Here is a 13,057-nt window from a genome sequence, read left to right on the forward strand (position 1 = left end):
CGTGCTCTTAGCACAGAAAGAACCGTGCTCTCAAATTAAAGCCGAAAGATTGAACCTTTCCAAATAATTTAGAATTTTGAAATATCTTCATATAAATGCTCGGAAAAAAGATTCTTTTAATTTATTCCTGCAGTTCAAAATCGCGTTTGTTTTATAGAAAAAAAAATGTAAATTGAAGTTTTAAATGTTAATTATCCGTTCGTTCCGTGTTGTTCATCGCCGCAGGGATGGAAAAAAACGGACCGTCGGAAAAATCCGTTTTATGCTCCATTTACTTGCAAACATACTAATTTAAATTAATAAATAAGTTTAAATAATGCTTGAACGAATCTTAAGTTATTACTTTAGTCTCTTCAGTTAAAAGCTAATTAATTATCGAGTTATATGCATGTTAATTAAGACAGCCAGAACCATCTGTCCGAATTTTTAGGAACTATAATTTAAATAAAGTTGCGTTTGAGTATACTGTGTTTGAAATTTAAAAAAAACTTGCTGTTTTATTAACATTACGTAACATTTTTTTTTATATCATAAATTGTGGAATAAATCAAGCTTAAAATATATTTATTCAATATTTTTTAATAACAATTTAGAACCGGCGCTACTCTGTTTCTTGATTAACTTAATGTGGCTTTTAAGTTTAGTCTTCAATTCGCTTTGGACTTCCTCTGAATTGTTCTTGTAGATTTCGAGCAGCAGGAAACACGCTCTGTTCAGTTTTGCCCAGCTGGTGATCTGCAAAAGAATGGGAACAATAAGTACGTTGATTTCAAATGAATCATGAATTATCCTACCAAATCGTCTGTCAACAGATCGACAATTGCTTTGCCGAATGTGTGATCCTCGTGGTTCTTGTCGTTTTGCGCAATCTTTTTCAGCACCATATGGAAACCAGCATCTTCGATGGCAAGAATCTCCTTGTCCCCATTCACGACTTTCCATTCGGGATCTATTACCACCGTGGAAAGCGCCTTGAATGCTGATTCCAATTCGTTACCTGAACCTATAATCAATTTTAATTTAATTAATTAATATACTGTTAATGAAAGAAATGTATACAAAATATATTTACCTATTTTTAAAATGTCTGAAGTTACTAATGCAATTGAGGCTTGGGATAACCAAGATTTAGGCTCAGCGGCAATTGCGCTCAACAATCCTTTCTTTGAGTAATCCAAAAGTTCGGTTCTCCTCTGTTCCACGTCTTTCTTGCTGGTAGAGCTTTGCCTTCCCGCGTCCAATTCGCTGATGAATTGCGGATGGAAATGTTTCCTGTTTGCTGCTGTCACAATCCACAGCAATACCTACAAATAATTTCAGTTGTTAGTAATTGTTGTATTGAATTGTGATGTTAGTAGATTACTTTACGACCCCAATCTTCCTTGACCAATTCCTCCGCTTTGCTCACGATCTCGCTCAAAATCAATTTGTTCATTAAAAGCGTATCGTCTGTGGAGTCCAGCAAAGTGATGATGACGCCGTGTCCGTGTTCGTGCTTGCACAACTCGATCACGTGCTCTTTGAGTGTCTTCATCAGAGTCTTCTTGTCTTTGTTGGTACCGTGCCAGATGCACTGCATAGCCGCCTTGGCTCCATCCCTGCTGTTGCTGATCACCACAATGTGCGGCACCAGTTGCGTAATGAACTCGGTGCGATCGTCCTTGCTGCATTCCGAAAGGAACTGATACAGAACGCTCTGAATTAAAGCCGAATCCAGCAATTCCTTATTCAAAACCCTGAGCAAATTCGCCTTCGTCGCTCCCAAAGCGGCCACCTTCATGTCAGGACATTTGCTGTAAACATCCTTGAGATGCTTCACCGAAGTGTCTTTTGCGGTTTTGTACATATCTCCAAAGAATTCTTGAACTAGCGCTACTTTATCCGCAGGCGAAGCGTACGTCGTGTAAAGATATTCAAAGACGGCGGCGCTGTTCACGTGGCTGCTCAATTTAACAGCATTTCCGTACATCGCTTTCATAGATTCAGCACGAATTTGATGATTACCATATATAAACATTCTTTTGACGACAAATTTACCATATTTAGATTGCATCATCAATACAGTAGATGGAACAAGTTCCTAAAAACAAAAAACAAAAATGTATTTTTATAAAATACTTAAAATTTCATAAACAACTTACTTTTGAAATTTCTTCTCTGACTTTCTGGTTGCCAAATTTCAACATGTACTGAACGATCCTGGCCATGTCATGTGTTAAAACGTATTTCACGTAATCTCCGTGATTCCCAAGAAGTCCATGCAATTCATTCACCAACTTATCTCTCTCCTCTTTACCTCCAGTCAACTTCTTCATCCTGAGTTGCTCACCAATTTGTTTGGCCTTTGTGATCTTCTCGAACATGCCCGGTTTGTTCGCTTGCTTCCTCTTCATCCTCAGCTCCTTCTGCTGCTTTTTGTACACATTCCAATCGACAGCCTCTGAATCTCCTTCCTTCTTTGGCAACTCTGATTTATCCATGTTGGTGAAACTCTTCTTGGCATCTCCGTTATTCTCACCGAATTTCTTCTGGAACGGTTTGGACTTGTCGTTTTTGCCGAACGGCTTTTTGCCATCCTTCTGGAATGGTTTGCTCTTGAAATCCTTTTTACCATCGAAGTTATTTCTTGGTTTTTGATCATCTCTGTTGGATTTTTTCGGATTCGTCTTCACTTTCTTTGAGGGCGACGCGTCTGCTGCTTCCATATCACCGCTGTTCCTCTTCGCCTTCTTCATGTTCTTAATTTCCATTTCAAAAACTTACTGTTACTATGAGCACAACACCAAAAGTCACACGTGTTTCTAGGTTATATTTACCAATGAACATAGCCATACAAATATTTGAAAACAGCAATACCAACATCTTACTTATGCAACTTAATTCGCACCTTGAAAATGAAGTTGCATACACTCATTCTTCCATAGTAGAGGTTTTTAAACCTTTTTTAAATTACGTAACATTAAAAATTGCGGTATAACCATGTATTTATAATTATCAGTAATAAAACTATAATATATACATATATTTCAGTAAATCATTGGAGAAATGTTAAAAATAATAGAATTAAACATTTTTTTTTATGTAATTATTTAATATATTTTTTCTTTTTCAAATCTTTGTAGGCTTGGATGACTTCACTTTGCTGCTTATCCAATTGTCTCCTGAGCGCTGCAGGCATGTCTTTCCTTTTTCCAGTCCTATCAAACTGAGTTCCAGCGGCTTTACTCACTTTGCCTACTTTAATGCCAGAAGCTGCTTTAGCTTCATCACCATCATTCGTCATCATCGATTTCAGCAGTAAATTTCTCTTTCCAGGCTGAAAAATTACATAAAATTAATTAAAAAACTCAATTGAATCATCTCAATTTACCCTATCAGCTCCATCCTTGGTTTGACCCCTTCTAGGCACGACCAACGTCGGAGGAGCGTGTACTATTTCACCGAAAGCAACATCATCCTTCATCTTCTTGAACTCATCCACGTCTCTCGCCTCCTTTACAGCCTTCTTCTCCTTCAGTTTCAAAGCGCGCCTCTGCGTCTTCCTCAAACCGTCACCTTTTGCCTTCGCCTTACCCTTCTTATTCTTTTCCTTGGTTATTTTATTCACGTATTCCTCCAAAACATCTTTCTTCCCTTTAACCACATCCACAATATCCCCAGAATCGTTTCTCTTCAGCTCCACATTATATTTCTTTGAAACCTCAGCATCCGCCACAAGATCATCGCAGACATTATTAACGCGATCGAGAAACTCCTCTTTAGATTCACAATCCAACCTTTTCAGCACCTTCTTACCATTCGAACCGGGAATAGTAAACTCATTCTTATTCCTTTTAGGCTTCCGCCTTTGCATAGGCTCCAATGCTTTCTTCTTCAGCTCCATAATCTCCAGGAGACTTCTCGGAATCTCCTGGTTATTGATATCAGATGGGGGACAGTTTATCAAATGCTTGATCCTAAAATTTATTAACATTCGTTAGGAATTCATATTTTCTAAAATAATTTGTTACTTGCTTGTTCAATCTTTCCTGGCGCTGCTTCTCCGGATCCCTAACACCTTTATGCTTCCTAGCCGGAATTTTCCTGCCCATCTTATTGTTTTTATTATAAAATAAATTAAAATCCACAAATATTTACTACACGCTGATTATTGTAGGTTATGTTTGTTTTTATTCGAACTACTGTCAGAAAATTACAACTTTCATATCAAACTACAAATTTAGTTCAGCTCTTTTGGCGCTGCACAAATTCTTAATTAAAGCCTGAATTAAAAATAATTTTAAAAATAAGTTACGCCTTTAATTTAGTAACACAATTATATAATCACTTACAAATTTCATCAATTATTAACTCAATTATAAACAATTAATTCATTGCGATTAGAGACATCTACTGGTTTTTTGAGACAATAGATGAAAAATTTGAATTATTTCTCTAATTATTATAAGTAGAAATTTATTAAAATTTAATTAATTGTAAATTAATTATTGTTTAATAAATATTTATGATCAATTTTTGAATTACATTGTTTCTCAAAATTTAGTAAGTTTCTCTTTATTAATAGTAGAATTGTTTAAAGAAAAAATTCATGAAAAATTTCTGCTTTTAAAATGTTTTCCAAGTAGATTATTTATGTTGAAATTTACCGCCAAATGATCCAATTATAAACAATTAATTCATTGCGATTGGAGACATCTACTGGTTTCTTGAGACAATAGATGAAAAATTCAAATTTGAATTATTTCCCTAATTATTATAAGTAGAAATTAATTAAAATTTAATTAATTGTAAATTAATTATTGTTTAATTCAATTTTTGAATTACATTGTTTCTCAACATTTAGTAAGTTTCTCTTTATTGATAGTAGAATTGTTTAAAGAAAAAAATTCATGAAAAATTTCTGCTTTTAAAATGTTTTCCAAGTAGATTATTTATGTTGAAATTTACCGCCAAATGATTCCAATTATAAACAATTAAATCATTGCGATTAGAGACATCTACTGGTTTCTAGAGACAATAGATGAAAAATTAAAATTTGAATTATTTCCCTAATTATTATAAGTAAGAAATGAATTAAAATTTAATTAATTGTAAATTAATTATTGTTTAGTAAATATTTATGATCAATTTTTGAATTATATTGTTTCTCAAAATTTAGTAAGTTTCTCTTTATTAATAGTAGAATTGTTTAAAGAAAAAAAATCATGAAAAATTTCTGCTTTTAAAATGTTTTCCAAGTAGATTATTTATGTTGAAATTTACCGCCAAATGATTACAATTATAAACAATTAATTCATTGCGATTAGAGACATCTACTGGTTTTTTGAGACAATAGATGAAAAATTTGAATTATTTCCCTTATTATTATAAGTAGAAATTAATTAAAATTTAATAAATTTTAAATTGTTTAATAAATATTTATAATCAATTATTGAATTACATTGTTTCTCAAAATTTAGTAAGTTTCTCTTTATTGATAGTAGAATTGTTTAAAGAAAAAAATTCATGAACATTTTCTGCTTTTAAAATGTTTTCCAAGTAGATTATTTATGTTGAAATTTACCGCCAAATGATTCCAATTATAAACAATGAATTCATTTCGATTAGAGACATCTACTGGTTTTTTGAGACAATAGATGAAAAATTCAAATTTGAATGATTTTCCTAATTATTATAAGTAGAAATTAATTAAAATTTGATAAATTGTAAATTGTTTAATAAATATTTATAATCAATTTTTGAATTACATTGTTTCTCAAAATTTTGTAAGTTTCTCTTTATTCATAGTAGAATTGTTTAAAAAAAGAATTCATGAAAAATGTTTGCTTTTAAAATGTTTTCCAAGTAGATTATTTATATTTATTTATGTTGAAATTTACCGCCAAATGATTCCAATGGGTAAAAAAACAAATGCATCGCGGTTTCCGACGGAAAGAAAAAAAAAACAACAGAAGAAGAAGACACGCGACAGATCAAGTGTTATTAAGTGTGGTGAATCGCGAAGCAAAGTAATCTAAACAAACTGGCGTGTTTATCTAAAACGAAGTACCATTGAAAGGGCGAGAAAACAACTCGCGAAGATGATCGACTTCCTTAATTCGTTCAAGTCTTTGATCAAATTAGAGAAGATCCACACGGACAACAACATTTTCAAACTGCATTACAAGTTCACTGTGATCCTGCTGATATTGTTCTCGATCCTGCTGACTTCCAAGCAGTACTTTGGTGATCCAATCGATTGCGACGTGGAGACGAGGAAGAGCGTCATCGATACGTATTGTTGGATTTACGGAACGTTTGTTATCAAGCGTACACTCAACGGTAACTTGATTATGAATTTCAAATTTGTAATTTATTTAATTGATAATTTGTTGCGTAGAGGAAATCTTGTCCGGTTTGGGTAATTACGTCGGAGAGAAGGCGACTCCCTATTGGCAGAGGGTGCTGAGTTACCGTGACAACGAGGAGATAATCACGCAGAAGTATTACCAATGGGTCTGCATAGTCTTTTGCTTTCAAGCTTTGCTTTTCTACATTCCGAGGTATCTGTGGAAATCGTGGGAAGCCGGAAGGTTGCGTTTGATTGTTAAAGATTTAGGTGGAATTGCTGATGATGATGAGTTTGAAAAGTTCTGATTAATTTGTTCCGTTTTTTTTAGGCGGACCTTTGGTGTCGCAGAACTGGAACGGAGAGAACAAGGAGCGCCTCATTTCGTACATCCTGTGCGGGAAGTACTCGCACAATTGTTACACTCTGCGATTCGCTTTCTGCGAAGTTTTAAATTTTGTCAACGTCGTAAGTGGGAATCTTCTAGAAACTTCTGATTATTAAGTTTGTTTTGTAAACAGTTGTTTCAGATAGTTTTAATGGATTGGTTCTTGACCGGGCAATTCACTGGGTACGGTATAGGAGTGGCGACCTATCACAACGTCAACCCGATGACCGCGGTGTTTCCGAAGATCACGAAATGCACGTACTACAGGTACGGTCCATCCGGTTCTCTGGAAGCCAGAGACGCTCTGTGCGTTCTCCCACTCAACATCGTCAACGAGAAACTGTTCCTCTTCCTGTGGTTCTGGTTCGCAGCCCTGACGCTTCTCTCCTTCTACCAGTTGATTTACCGTGCAGTCGTTCTGGTATCGCCGAAGTGTCGCTCGAAATTGCTGAGAGCCAGATGCAGGTATCTGTCAGAGAAGCACTCGGACGCGATCACGAAACGCCTGACCTTCGGCGACATGTTCTTCATGGATCAGCTGGGGAAGAACATGAACCCCATCATCTTCAAGGAGCTCGTCCAGGGCGTCGGCCTGAGTCTCGTCGACGAGAAGAGTCTGTACAATCCGGAGATCACAATCGCACTCTGAGCACAATTACTTAACCCCTAAGTAATCGATTACTTAAGTACTTTTTATTACATGTAGGTTTAACGTTCAGTTCAGTTCAACGTTCGGATGCAGAAGGCGTTGGTCATAAAGTTTTTATAGCCCTTCGAATGTGCAAGACTAAGTTTAGGAATAGTTTAAATTTTTTTCTAAGTTTGACCTTAGTTTTGATCTCACGAAATTTGTTGGGACCTTTAATTTAATTATTTATAATATTCTATTTATAAGTCGTATTTACATGTTAATGGTTACTGTTTTCTCATTAAATAAATATTTTTGCATACAATAATTACCCAATATAAACTTTTCGAAATATCCACAAACATTTTTTCAAAAAAATAATAAAGAAATAAACACTTATATTGCTGAATCAACCGGAGCAACCTCTGCATCCGCAGTGGACGCACTCCACGATCCTTCCCTCCTCCAATTTCCCTTTAGGCACTCTGCATATACAGTTTGTTCCAAAGTTGGTGTCCCTCGTCTGGATGCAGCGAAGGCAGCAAAGGTTCTCGTAACCGGTTTTCTTCCATTTAGCAATCAGATTCTTGTCGGCAATCTTCTCCTCCAAGCAGAAGTTGTACAGCTCCCTGCTGATCGCTTTCCTCCTGTAAAACAGGTCGTATATGTATCTGGATTTCTGATGGTGGATTTTGAAGATCGGCCACAACGATTCCTGCTTGCGTTTTCCCTCGTGAGATTCGGTCTCAGCTGGTAAGCGAAGATGTATTGATTAGTCACAGAGTTCTTGATTGTGTGTATCATAATAATAATAATAATAATTGTGCTCACCTTCTCTCATCTTCTGATCCAGCTCGTCCAAAGTGGGTTCGATTAATTCCCAACCTTCTGGCGGAGATTTCTTGCTTCTTCTCACTTTAGGCATATTGTCGATATATACGTTAAAAGGATATTAACTTCTTGTTGTTGATCCTTCAGTCACTTTCTTGGTTATGTTGTGAAAAACAGCTCTCAAATACTACGCGTTGCACAAGGGGTTGCGGGGTTTGCGCGTAGCAATGAGCTGAAATTAGTTACAATTTTAAATCACGGTTACCAACGAAAATGTTGCTAATAGAAAATTCTTTTAGGAATTCGTTGATTAAATGTTATAATTATATTCTAATTGGTTAAATTCATGTCTTTATTATAGATTTAAACAATAGTTTTTTGTTGGCCCAACAAAAGTGATGATTTATTGCAAAATTTTGTATTATTTATAATTGTATTATTTTCGAATAAAACTAATTAATTAGCGTTTAATTAATATAAATTCATTGATTTATCATAAAGTGAATAAACGTTGTTTAAGTAATTGCAATCGATGTATGTGTTGTTGCAAAATATTCAAATTTAAGCAAATTACATTCGCTAATTAATATGTAAAACTGTTTTAATTGCTTTAATTTGATCATTTCTATTGAATCCACTCTCCACCACTCTTAATTATCGAAATGTAATCGTTTTTATTTACGTCTTGCTGTTAACTTCAACTTGGAAGTAAATGTCCGCATTTGTCACCTTTGCATATACCCAGCACAACCCACGGTCTAATTTATAGTTTAATCCTACTATATTTTCGTTGAGCAAAACGTTCTGCCAATATTTGCTGCGCTTCTTCACCTGCTACGTGTCGTATCGAGAGAAAAAAGCCAAGATGCCAAAAGGTAATTGCTAAATCGAATCGTCCTGCATATAGTAGTTGTTGAATGCATGTGTTTTTACGCAATTTTTTTGGTGCTTGCAGGTAAATATGTTAACCACAAGGGACGCAACAGGAAGTTCACCAGTCGCGAAGAGCTGGAACAGGAAAAGAAGGAGCTCGAGGAGAAGATGTGGAGGAAACGGAGGGGAGAAGTTGTTGATACTGATGAAGACTCGGATGCCTCAGATAATGATGGAACCTCAGAATCTGGTAGTGAGGAGGAATCCAGCGAAGATGAGGTTTGTTTGTTTTTGATAAACAATTTAGTATGAGGATGTAAGTTTGTATTTGTCGTTTTTTTGATTTCAGGAAAACTGTAAAGCGAAAGGTGTATCTAACTTAATAAAAATAGAGAATCCTAATAGAGTGCAGAAGAAATCAAAGAAGTTGACGACGACGACGAAGACCACCGAACTGGAGGAGAAACCAGAGTTGTCGAGGCGAGAAAGGGAGGAGATCGAGAAGCAGAAGGCTCAGGCCCACTACCAGAAGCTGCACGCCGAGGGTAAAACGGATCAGGCTAGAGCAGATCTGGCCCGATTAGCCATCGTCAAGCAGCAGAGGGCCGAAGCAGCTAAGAGGCGTGAAGAGGAGAAGGTGCAGAAGGAGAACGCCGCGAAAGAGAAGGTGACCCAAGTGAATCGGGCGCTGGGTAAGAAGAAATAGAAGCGCGGAGAGAAAGATATTTACAGATTTTACAAATCACCACCATTCTGCAAAATACAAAAACAACAACAAACTTGAAGTTTCTCTCTCTTTTTTTTTTTTTAACTATGATTTTCGATTACTGTCTATTTGATATTTTTTAAATAAAGATTAATTAAAAATCGAAGTTGTAATGAAATGTTTAATAAGAAACAAAGAAGATGAAGAAGACGACGATGATCTATCTCACTATTATATGTTACTTGAATTCTCTATAATTTTGTCTGAAGAGTCTTAAGATTAAACTAAACGTAATTTATAAGTAGAGTTGCGGCGGTTTCATTTCCTCCTTCTACTATTTCGCATCCTTCTTATCCTGCTTTTCCTTCTTCGCCTTGAGCCTCTCCTCTTTCTGTTTGATTTTCTTGTCCTTTTCCTCCTGCTTGATCCGCAGGCGCTCCTCCTTGAGCACGCGATACACGTGCGTGTTCTTTTCCATGTACCATTTCTTGACCGGCGTCGGAGTGCTCAGGTCGATGACCGATTCTTGGTAGGTCAGATCCCATTTGGCTCTCTTACCTTTGGCGAAGATTATGTAGAATATGCTGGTGATCACTTGAACGGCGAACACGACCCAAAACACCTTGTGCCATTGCGACAGTGTATTCTGAAAGCAAAGCGTTTTCGTTTTTCTCTTATCACTGATCGATTGATTTTATGAATGAACGGACATCGGGAGCTAATGAACCGATGATCCAGGGAGTGGCCATCCCGGCCAGAGAGCCGATCCCGTTGGCGATGGACATGAGATTGCCGGCGTAGACGGCCGTTAGATCCATGCAGTTCACCTTCAGGCTGCTGTAGTATGGACCCTTGAAGAAGAGCCCCACCGAGAACATCATCAGCGAGAGCATCCTGTTGCAGTTGGCGTAACCGGCGAGCAGCACGAAGAGGCCGGGAAAGATCGCAGCTTAAAAGGATTCTCATCAAATATTTATAAGACGTATAAGAATACTTACAAATAGTGGTGGCGACTTTCCGGAGGACGCCTATGTTCAAATTCGTGGTCATCGTGATGTGATCTGAAATTTTGCCGCAAATCACGCTGCTTATGTACATGGTGAGGAAGGGAAGCGACGAGGCCCACGAGTTGTTCTTGATGTCGTAGTGGAGCACGTTGTTCATGTACTTCGGTAGATTTGTGACCAAGGTGAAGTAGATGTAATCGTGACCGACCTGCCCGACGACGATGGCCCACACAGCCATATCCTGGAAGATGCTCTTGAACGGAGCGTTGCGCGTCTGCAGCGGCGTGATCGTCGAGGTGAGCAGCTGCAGCTCTTCGGGAGTTATGTTCTTGTGCTTGGACGGATCCGAGTATATCCACACCCAGAACGGAACCATCCAAAGCAACCCGAACGAAGACCAAATGTAGAAGACGTACGTCCAGTTGTTCAAATAGTGTATCATCAAACCAGTACCTAAAGTGCCGACGATTATACCAATGGAATTTCCCGAATAGGCGACAGCGCAAAGAGTTCCTCTCTCGTACAAGGGCACCCAGCGAGCGAGCAGAGCCGTTATACCTGGATACAGCACAGCCTGCAAATATACATAACAATAGCAGTAGTTTTTCCTTCCGTTCTTTTCAGTTAATATCTGGCTGGGATACTTGGGCGAGTCCTGCGACAGCGCGCATCAAGCACGGCACCCAAGAAGCCATCTTGCTCATCACGATTATGGGAAGGACGCAGGTGGCCGCAGAGGATAAACCTGCTCCGATGAGCAGAGGATACTTGGCGCCGTACTTGTCGCACACGAATCCGGAGAAGAGTTGCGCGATCGTGTAACCAAAGTAGAAGGATAACAGGACGTAACTCTGCTCTTGCTCGGACCAATCTATTTTTCCGCCCTGAAATCATCATCATCATCATCATTACGAATATCTTAAAGCGTATTTATTTACTTCAATGTCTTTTATGACGGAATCCTGGCTAGGATCCATCGGACACGTATCGTCGGTGTTGTTGCTGGTTGCTGCTGTTTTCTTCGTCTGTTCCACCATCTCCACTATGGCTATATTGATCACAACGCGTTGACAATACATGAGGACGACCAGGAAGAAGGACATCACGGCCACGAGGTGACGGATTGGCGCCGCATAACCTGATGAAGACGAAGAAGCAAAGATCAGGCAACAAATCTCTTGCAATTGTAGTTTGGACCTACATGGTGAGACGCAGGATAGAATCGAACATTTTTTCTCTGATGACATTGTAAATTTGTCACATTTCGCCTACTAACAAATAAGACAATCAAGAAACGGCAGGCTACTACTGAATATATAACTCTAGCTAACATATTTATAAATAAAAAATAAACTCAAATAGTACTTTTCATTAATCACATTAATATCAATGGAATAACTAAAATATGCACGAATCCTCTTTGAATCATTAATTGTTTTCGAATTGAAATCAATTGGAGTAAATGATTGTCCTTTTTGATCTGCTCACTGTACACAAATGCGGACTAATTGGTGCCGCTGCTGTTGCTGCTGCTAAACCGATGTAGATCGGAAATTGAATAGTATTTTTTTTTGTTAATTGCAGCCCCAAAACGAAATTTCCGAATTGCATTAAAACGCACGAACGCTAATCAGTTTTAATTAACTTTCGTCGATGCCTGAAAATCATTAATCCGGGATTTTTATGATTCTCCCCATTCCGAGTTTTCATTAGGCAGTAAAAAATGCCGCCGTTGCAGAAGACATACTTTAAAGCTTTATGGAACCACTCCATCACGATATTATTGCACCTATTATTACCGCACTCAGCTTTCCTCCTACTTCGTCCACTTTATTATACTATTCCGTCTTCAATTCTTTAAGTATTCGTCGAATACTACTAACGTACTCAGTAGAATTTCCAAAAAAGAAAACTTTACTGCTTTCGCTATAATTGCAAGTGTTGCAGCATCAAGATATTAAATTCTATTTATTACCTTAAACCAGCGTTTTCCAAACTATGAGGCGCGCCTCCCTGGGGAGGCTGTAATATGGCTGTAATTCGCATTTCACATTTCATTGATTTTCTCGGAAACTATAATAGATATAATGAATCCAAAAGATGCATATGAAAGCTGAATGTTTGGGGAATGTAGCAAATATCGATATATTACTGTGGTTTTAGCTGTTTGGCTGTAATTCGTGTTCAAATGCTCGAAAAAGCAGTGTTTTTACATTTCATTGACTTACTCGATAACTATAATACATAGAATGAATCCAAAAGATGCATATGAAAGCTGAATGTTTGGGGAATCTAG

The 13,057-nt window shown here is 37.4% G+C and overlaps 6 protein-coding genes across 6 annotated transcripts; 2 read left to right on the forward strand and 4 right to left on the reverse strand.

The window, feature by feature from the left end:
* Positions 1–547: 547 nt before the first annotated feature.
* LOC108566813 (protein penguin) lies at positions 548–2,799 on the reverse strand. The gene is made up of 5 exons (XM_017926877.1): positions 2,142–2,799; positions 1,364–2,080; positions 1,073–1,304; positions 795–1,003; positions 548–735 (listed from the first exon to the last, which is right to left on the reverse strand). Exons 1-5 carry the CDS (start codon positions 2,748–2,750, stop codon positions 565–567), a joined length of 1,938 nt encoding a protein of 645 aa, XP_017782366.1. The 5' UTR covers positions 2,751–2,799; the 3' UTR covers positions 548–564.
* Positions 2,800–3,062: 263 nt separating this feature from the next.
* LOC108566815 (coiled-coil domain-containing protein 137) lies at positions 3,063–4,165 on the reverse strand. Its single transcript, XM_017926880.1, has 3 exons — positions 4,015–4,165; positions 3,371–3,956; positions 3,063–3,316 (listed from the first exon to the last, which is right to left on the reverse strand). Exons 1-3 carry the CDS (start codon positions 4,089–4,091, stop codon positions 3,086–3,088), a joined length of 894 nt encoding a protein of 297 aa, XP_017782369.1. The 5' UTR covers positions 4,092–4,165; the 3' UTR covers positions 3,063–3,085.
* Positions 4,166–5,885: 1,720 nt separating this feature from the next.
* LOC108566816 (innexin inx2-like) lies at positions 5,886–7,665 on the forward strand. The gene is made up of 4 exons (XM_017926881.1): positions 5,886–6,321; positions 6,380–6,598; positions 6,660–6,796; positions 6,850–7,665. Exons 1-4 carry the CDS (start codon positions 6,081–6,083, stop codon positions 7,363–7,365), a joined length of 1,113 nt encoding a protein of 370 aa, XP_017782370.1. The 5' UTR covers positions 5,886–6,080; the 3' UTR covers positions 7,366–7,665.
* Position 7,666: 1 nt separating this feature from the next.
* On the reverse strand, positions 7,667–8,395 carry LOC108566817 (protein BUD31 homolog). The gene is made up of 2 exons (XM_017926882.1): positions 8,176–8,395; positions 7,667–8,094 (listed from the first exon to the last, which is right to left on the reverse strand). The coding sequence occupies exons 1-2, from the start codon at positions 8,267–8,269 to the stop codon at positions 7,754–7,756; spliced, it is 435 nt and encodes a 144-aa protein (XP_017782371.1). The 5' UTR covers positions 8,270–8,395; the 3' UTR covers positions 7,667–7,753.
* Positions 8,396–8,861: 466 nt separating this feature from the next.
* On the forward strand, positions 8,862–9,875 carry LOC108566814 (28 kDa heat- and acid-stable phosphoprotein-like). The gene is made up of 3 exons (XM_017926878.1): positions 8,862–9,050; positions 9,131–9,327; positions 9,398–9,875. Exons 1-3 carry the CDS (start codon positions 9,041–9,043, stop codon positions 9,752–9,754), a joined length of 564 nt encoding a protein of 187 aa, XP_017782367.1. The 5' UTR covers positions 8,862–9,040; the 3' UTR covers positions 9,755–9,875.
* Positions 9,876–10,088: 213 nt separating this feature from the next.
* LOC108566812 (sialin-like) lies at positions 10,089–11,864 on the reverse strand. The gene is made up of 5 exons (XM_017926876.1): positions 11,700–11,864; positions 11,406–11,645; positions 10,753–11,335; positions 10,465–10,703; positions 10,089–10,400 (listed from the first exon to the last, which is right to left on the reverse strand). Exons 1-5 carry the CDS (start codon positions 11,862–11,864, stop codon positions 10,089–10,091), a joined length of 1,539 nt encoding a protein of 512 aa, XP_017782365.1.
* Positions 11,865–13,057: the final 1,193 nt, after the last annotated feature.

Source organism: Nicrophorus vespilloides, unplaced genomic scaffold (assembly GCF_001412225.1).
Source record: "Nicrophorus vespilloides isolate i.1.1-1 unplaced genomic scaffold, Nicve_v1.0, whole genome shotgun sequence".
Taxonomy (NCBI): Eukaryota; Metazoa; Arthropoda; class Insecta; order Coleoptera; family Silphidae; genus Nicrophorus; species Nicrophorus vespilloides.

What these genes read in the sequence shown, in the direction of transcription:
- LOC108566817 (XM_017926882.1), bottom strand. Translation starts at nt 8,269, where the DNA reads ATGCCTAAAGTGAGAAGAAGCAAGAAATCTCCGCCAGAAGGTTGGGAA. An exon ending in GGATCAGAAGATGAGAGAAG is followed by an intron (nt 8,095 to 8,175) that starts GTGAGCACAATT and finishes TTCGCTTACCAG; the next exon opens with CTGAGACCGAATCTCACGAG.
- LOC108566814 (XM_017926878.1), top strand. An exon ending in AGGAATCCAGCGAAGATGAG is followed by an intron (nt 9,328 to 9,397) that starts GTTTGTTTGTTT and finishes TTTTGATTTCAG; the next exon opens with GAAAACTGTAAAGCGAAAGG.
- LOC108566815 (XM_017926880.1), bottom strand. Translation starts at nt 4,091, where the DNA reads ATGGGCAGGAAAATTCCGGCTAGGAAGCATAAAGGTGTTAGGGATCCG. An exon ending in CGCCAGGAAAGATTGAACAA is followed by an intron (nt 3,957 to 4,014) that starts GCAAGTAACAAA and finishes AATAAATTTTAG; the next exon opens with GATCAAGCATTTGATAAACT. An exon ending in CCAAGGATGGAGCTGATAGG is followed by an intron (nt 3,317 to 3,370) that starts GTAAATTGAGAT and finishes GTAATTTTTCAG; the next exon opens with CCTGGAAAGAGAAATTTACT.
- LOC108566812 (XM_017926876.1), bottom strand. Translation starts at nt 11,864, where the DNA reads ATGTCCTTCTTCCTGGTCGTCCTCATGTATTGTCAACGCGTTGTGATC. An exon ending in CCGTCATAAAAGACATTGAA is followed by an intron (nt 11,646 to 11,699) that starts GTAAATAAATAC and finishes TGATGATTTCAG; the next exon opens with GGCGGAAAAATAGATTGGTC. An exon ending in TCGGTTCATTAGCTCCCGAT is followed by an intron (nt 10,401 to 10,464) that starts GTCCGTTCATTC and finishes CTTTGCTTTCAG; the next exon opens with AATACACTGTCGCAATGGCA.
- LOC108566816 (XM_017926881.1), top strand. Translation starts at nt 6,081, where the DNA reads ATGATCGACTTCCTTAATTCGTTCAAGTCTTTGATCAAATTAGAGAAG. An exon ending in TATCAAGCGTACACTCAACG is followed by an intron (nt 6,322 to 6,379) that starts GTAACTTGATTA and finishes TTTGTTGCGTAG; the next exon opens with AGGAAATCTTGTCCGGTTTG. An exon ending in TTTTAAATTTTGTCAACGTC is followed by an intron (nt 6,797 to 6,849) that starts GTAAGTGGGAAT and finishes TTTTGTAAACAG; the next exon opens with TTGTTTCAGATAGTTTTAAT.
- LOC108566813 (XM_017926877.1), bottom strand. Translation starts at nt 2,750, where the DNA reads ATGGAAATTAAGAACATGAAGAAGGCGAAGAGGAACAGCGGTGATATG. An exon ending in TCAGAGAAGAAATTTCAAAA is followed by an intron (nt 2,081 to 2,141) that starts GTAAGTTGTTTA and finishes TTTTGTTTTTAG; the next exon opens with GAACTTGTTCCATCTACTGT. An exon ending in TTCAGACATTTTAAAAATAG is followed by an intron (nt 1,004 to 1,072) that starts GTAAATATATTT and finishes AATTGATTATAG; the next exon opens with GTTCAGGTAACGAATTGGAA.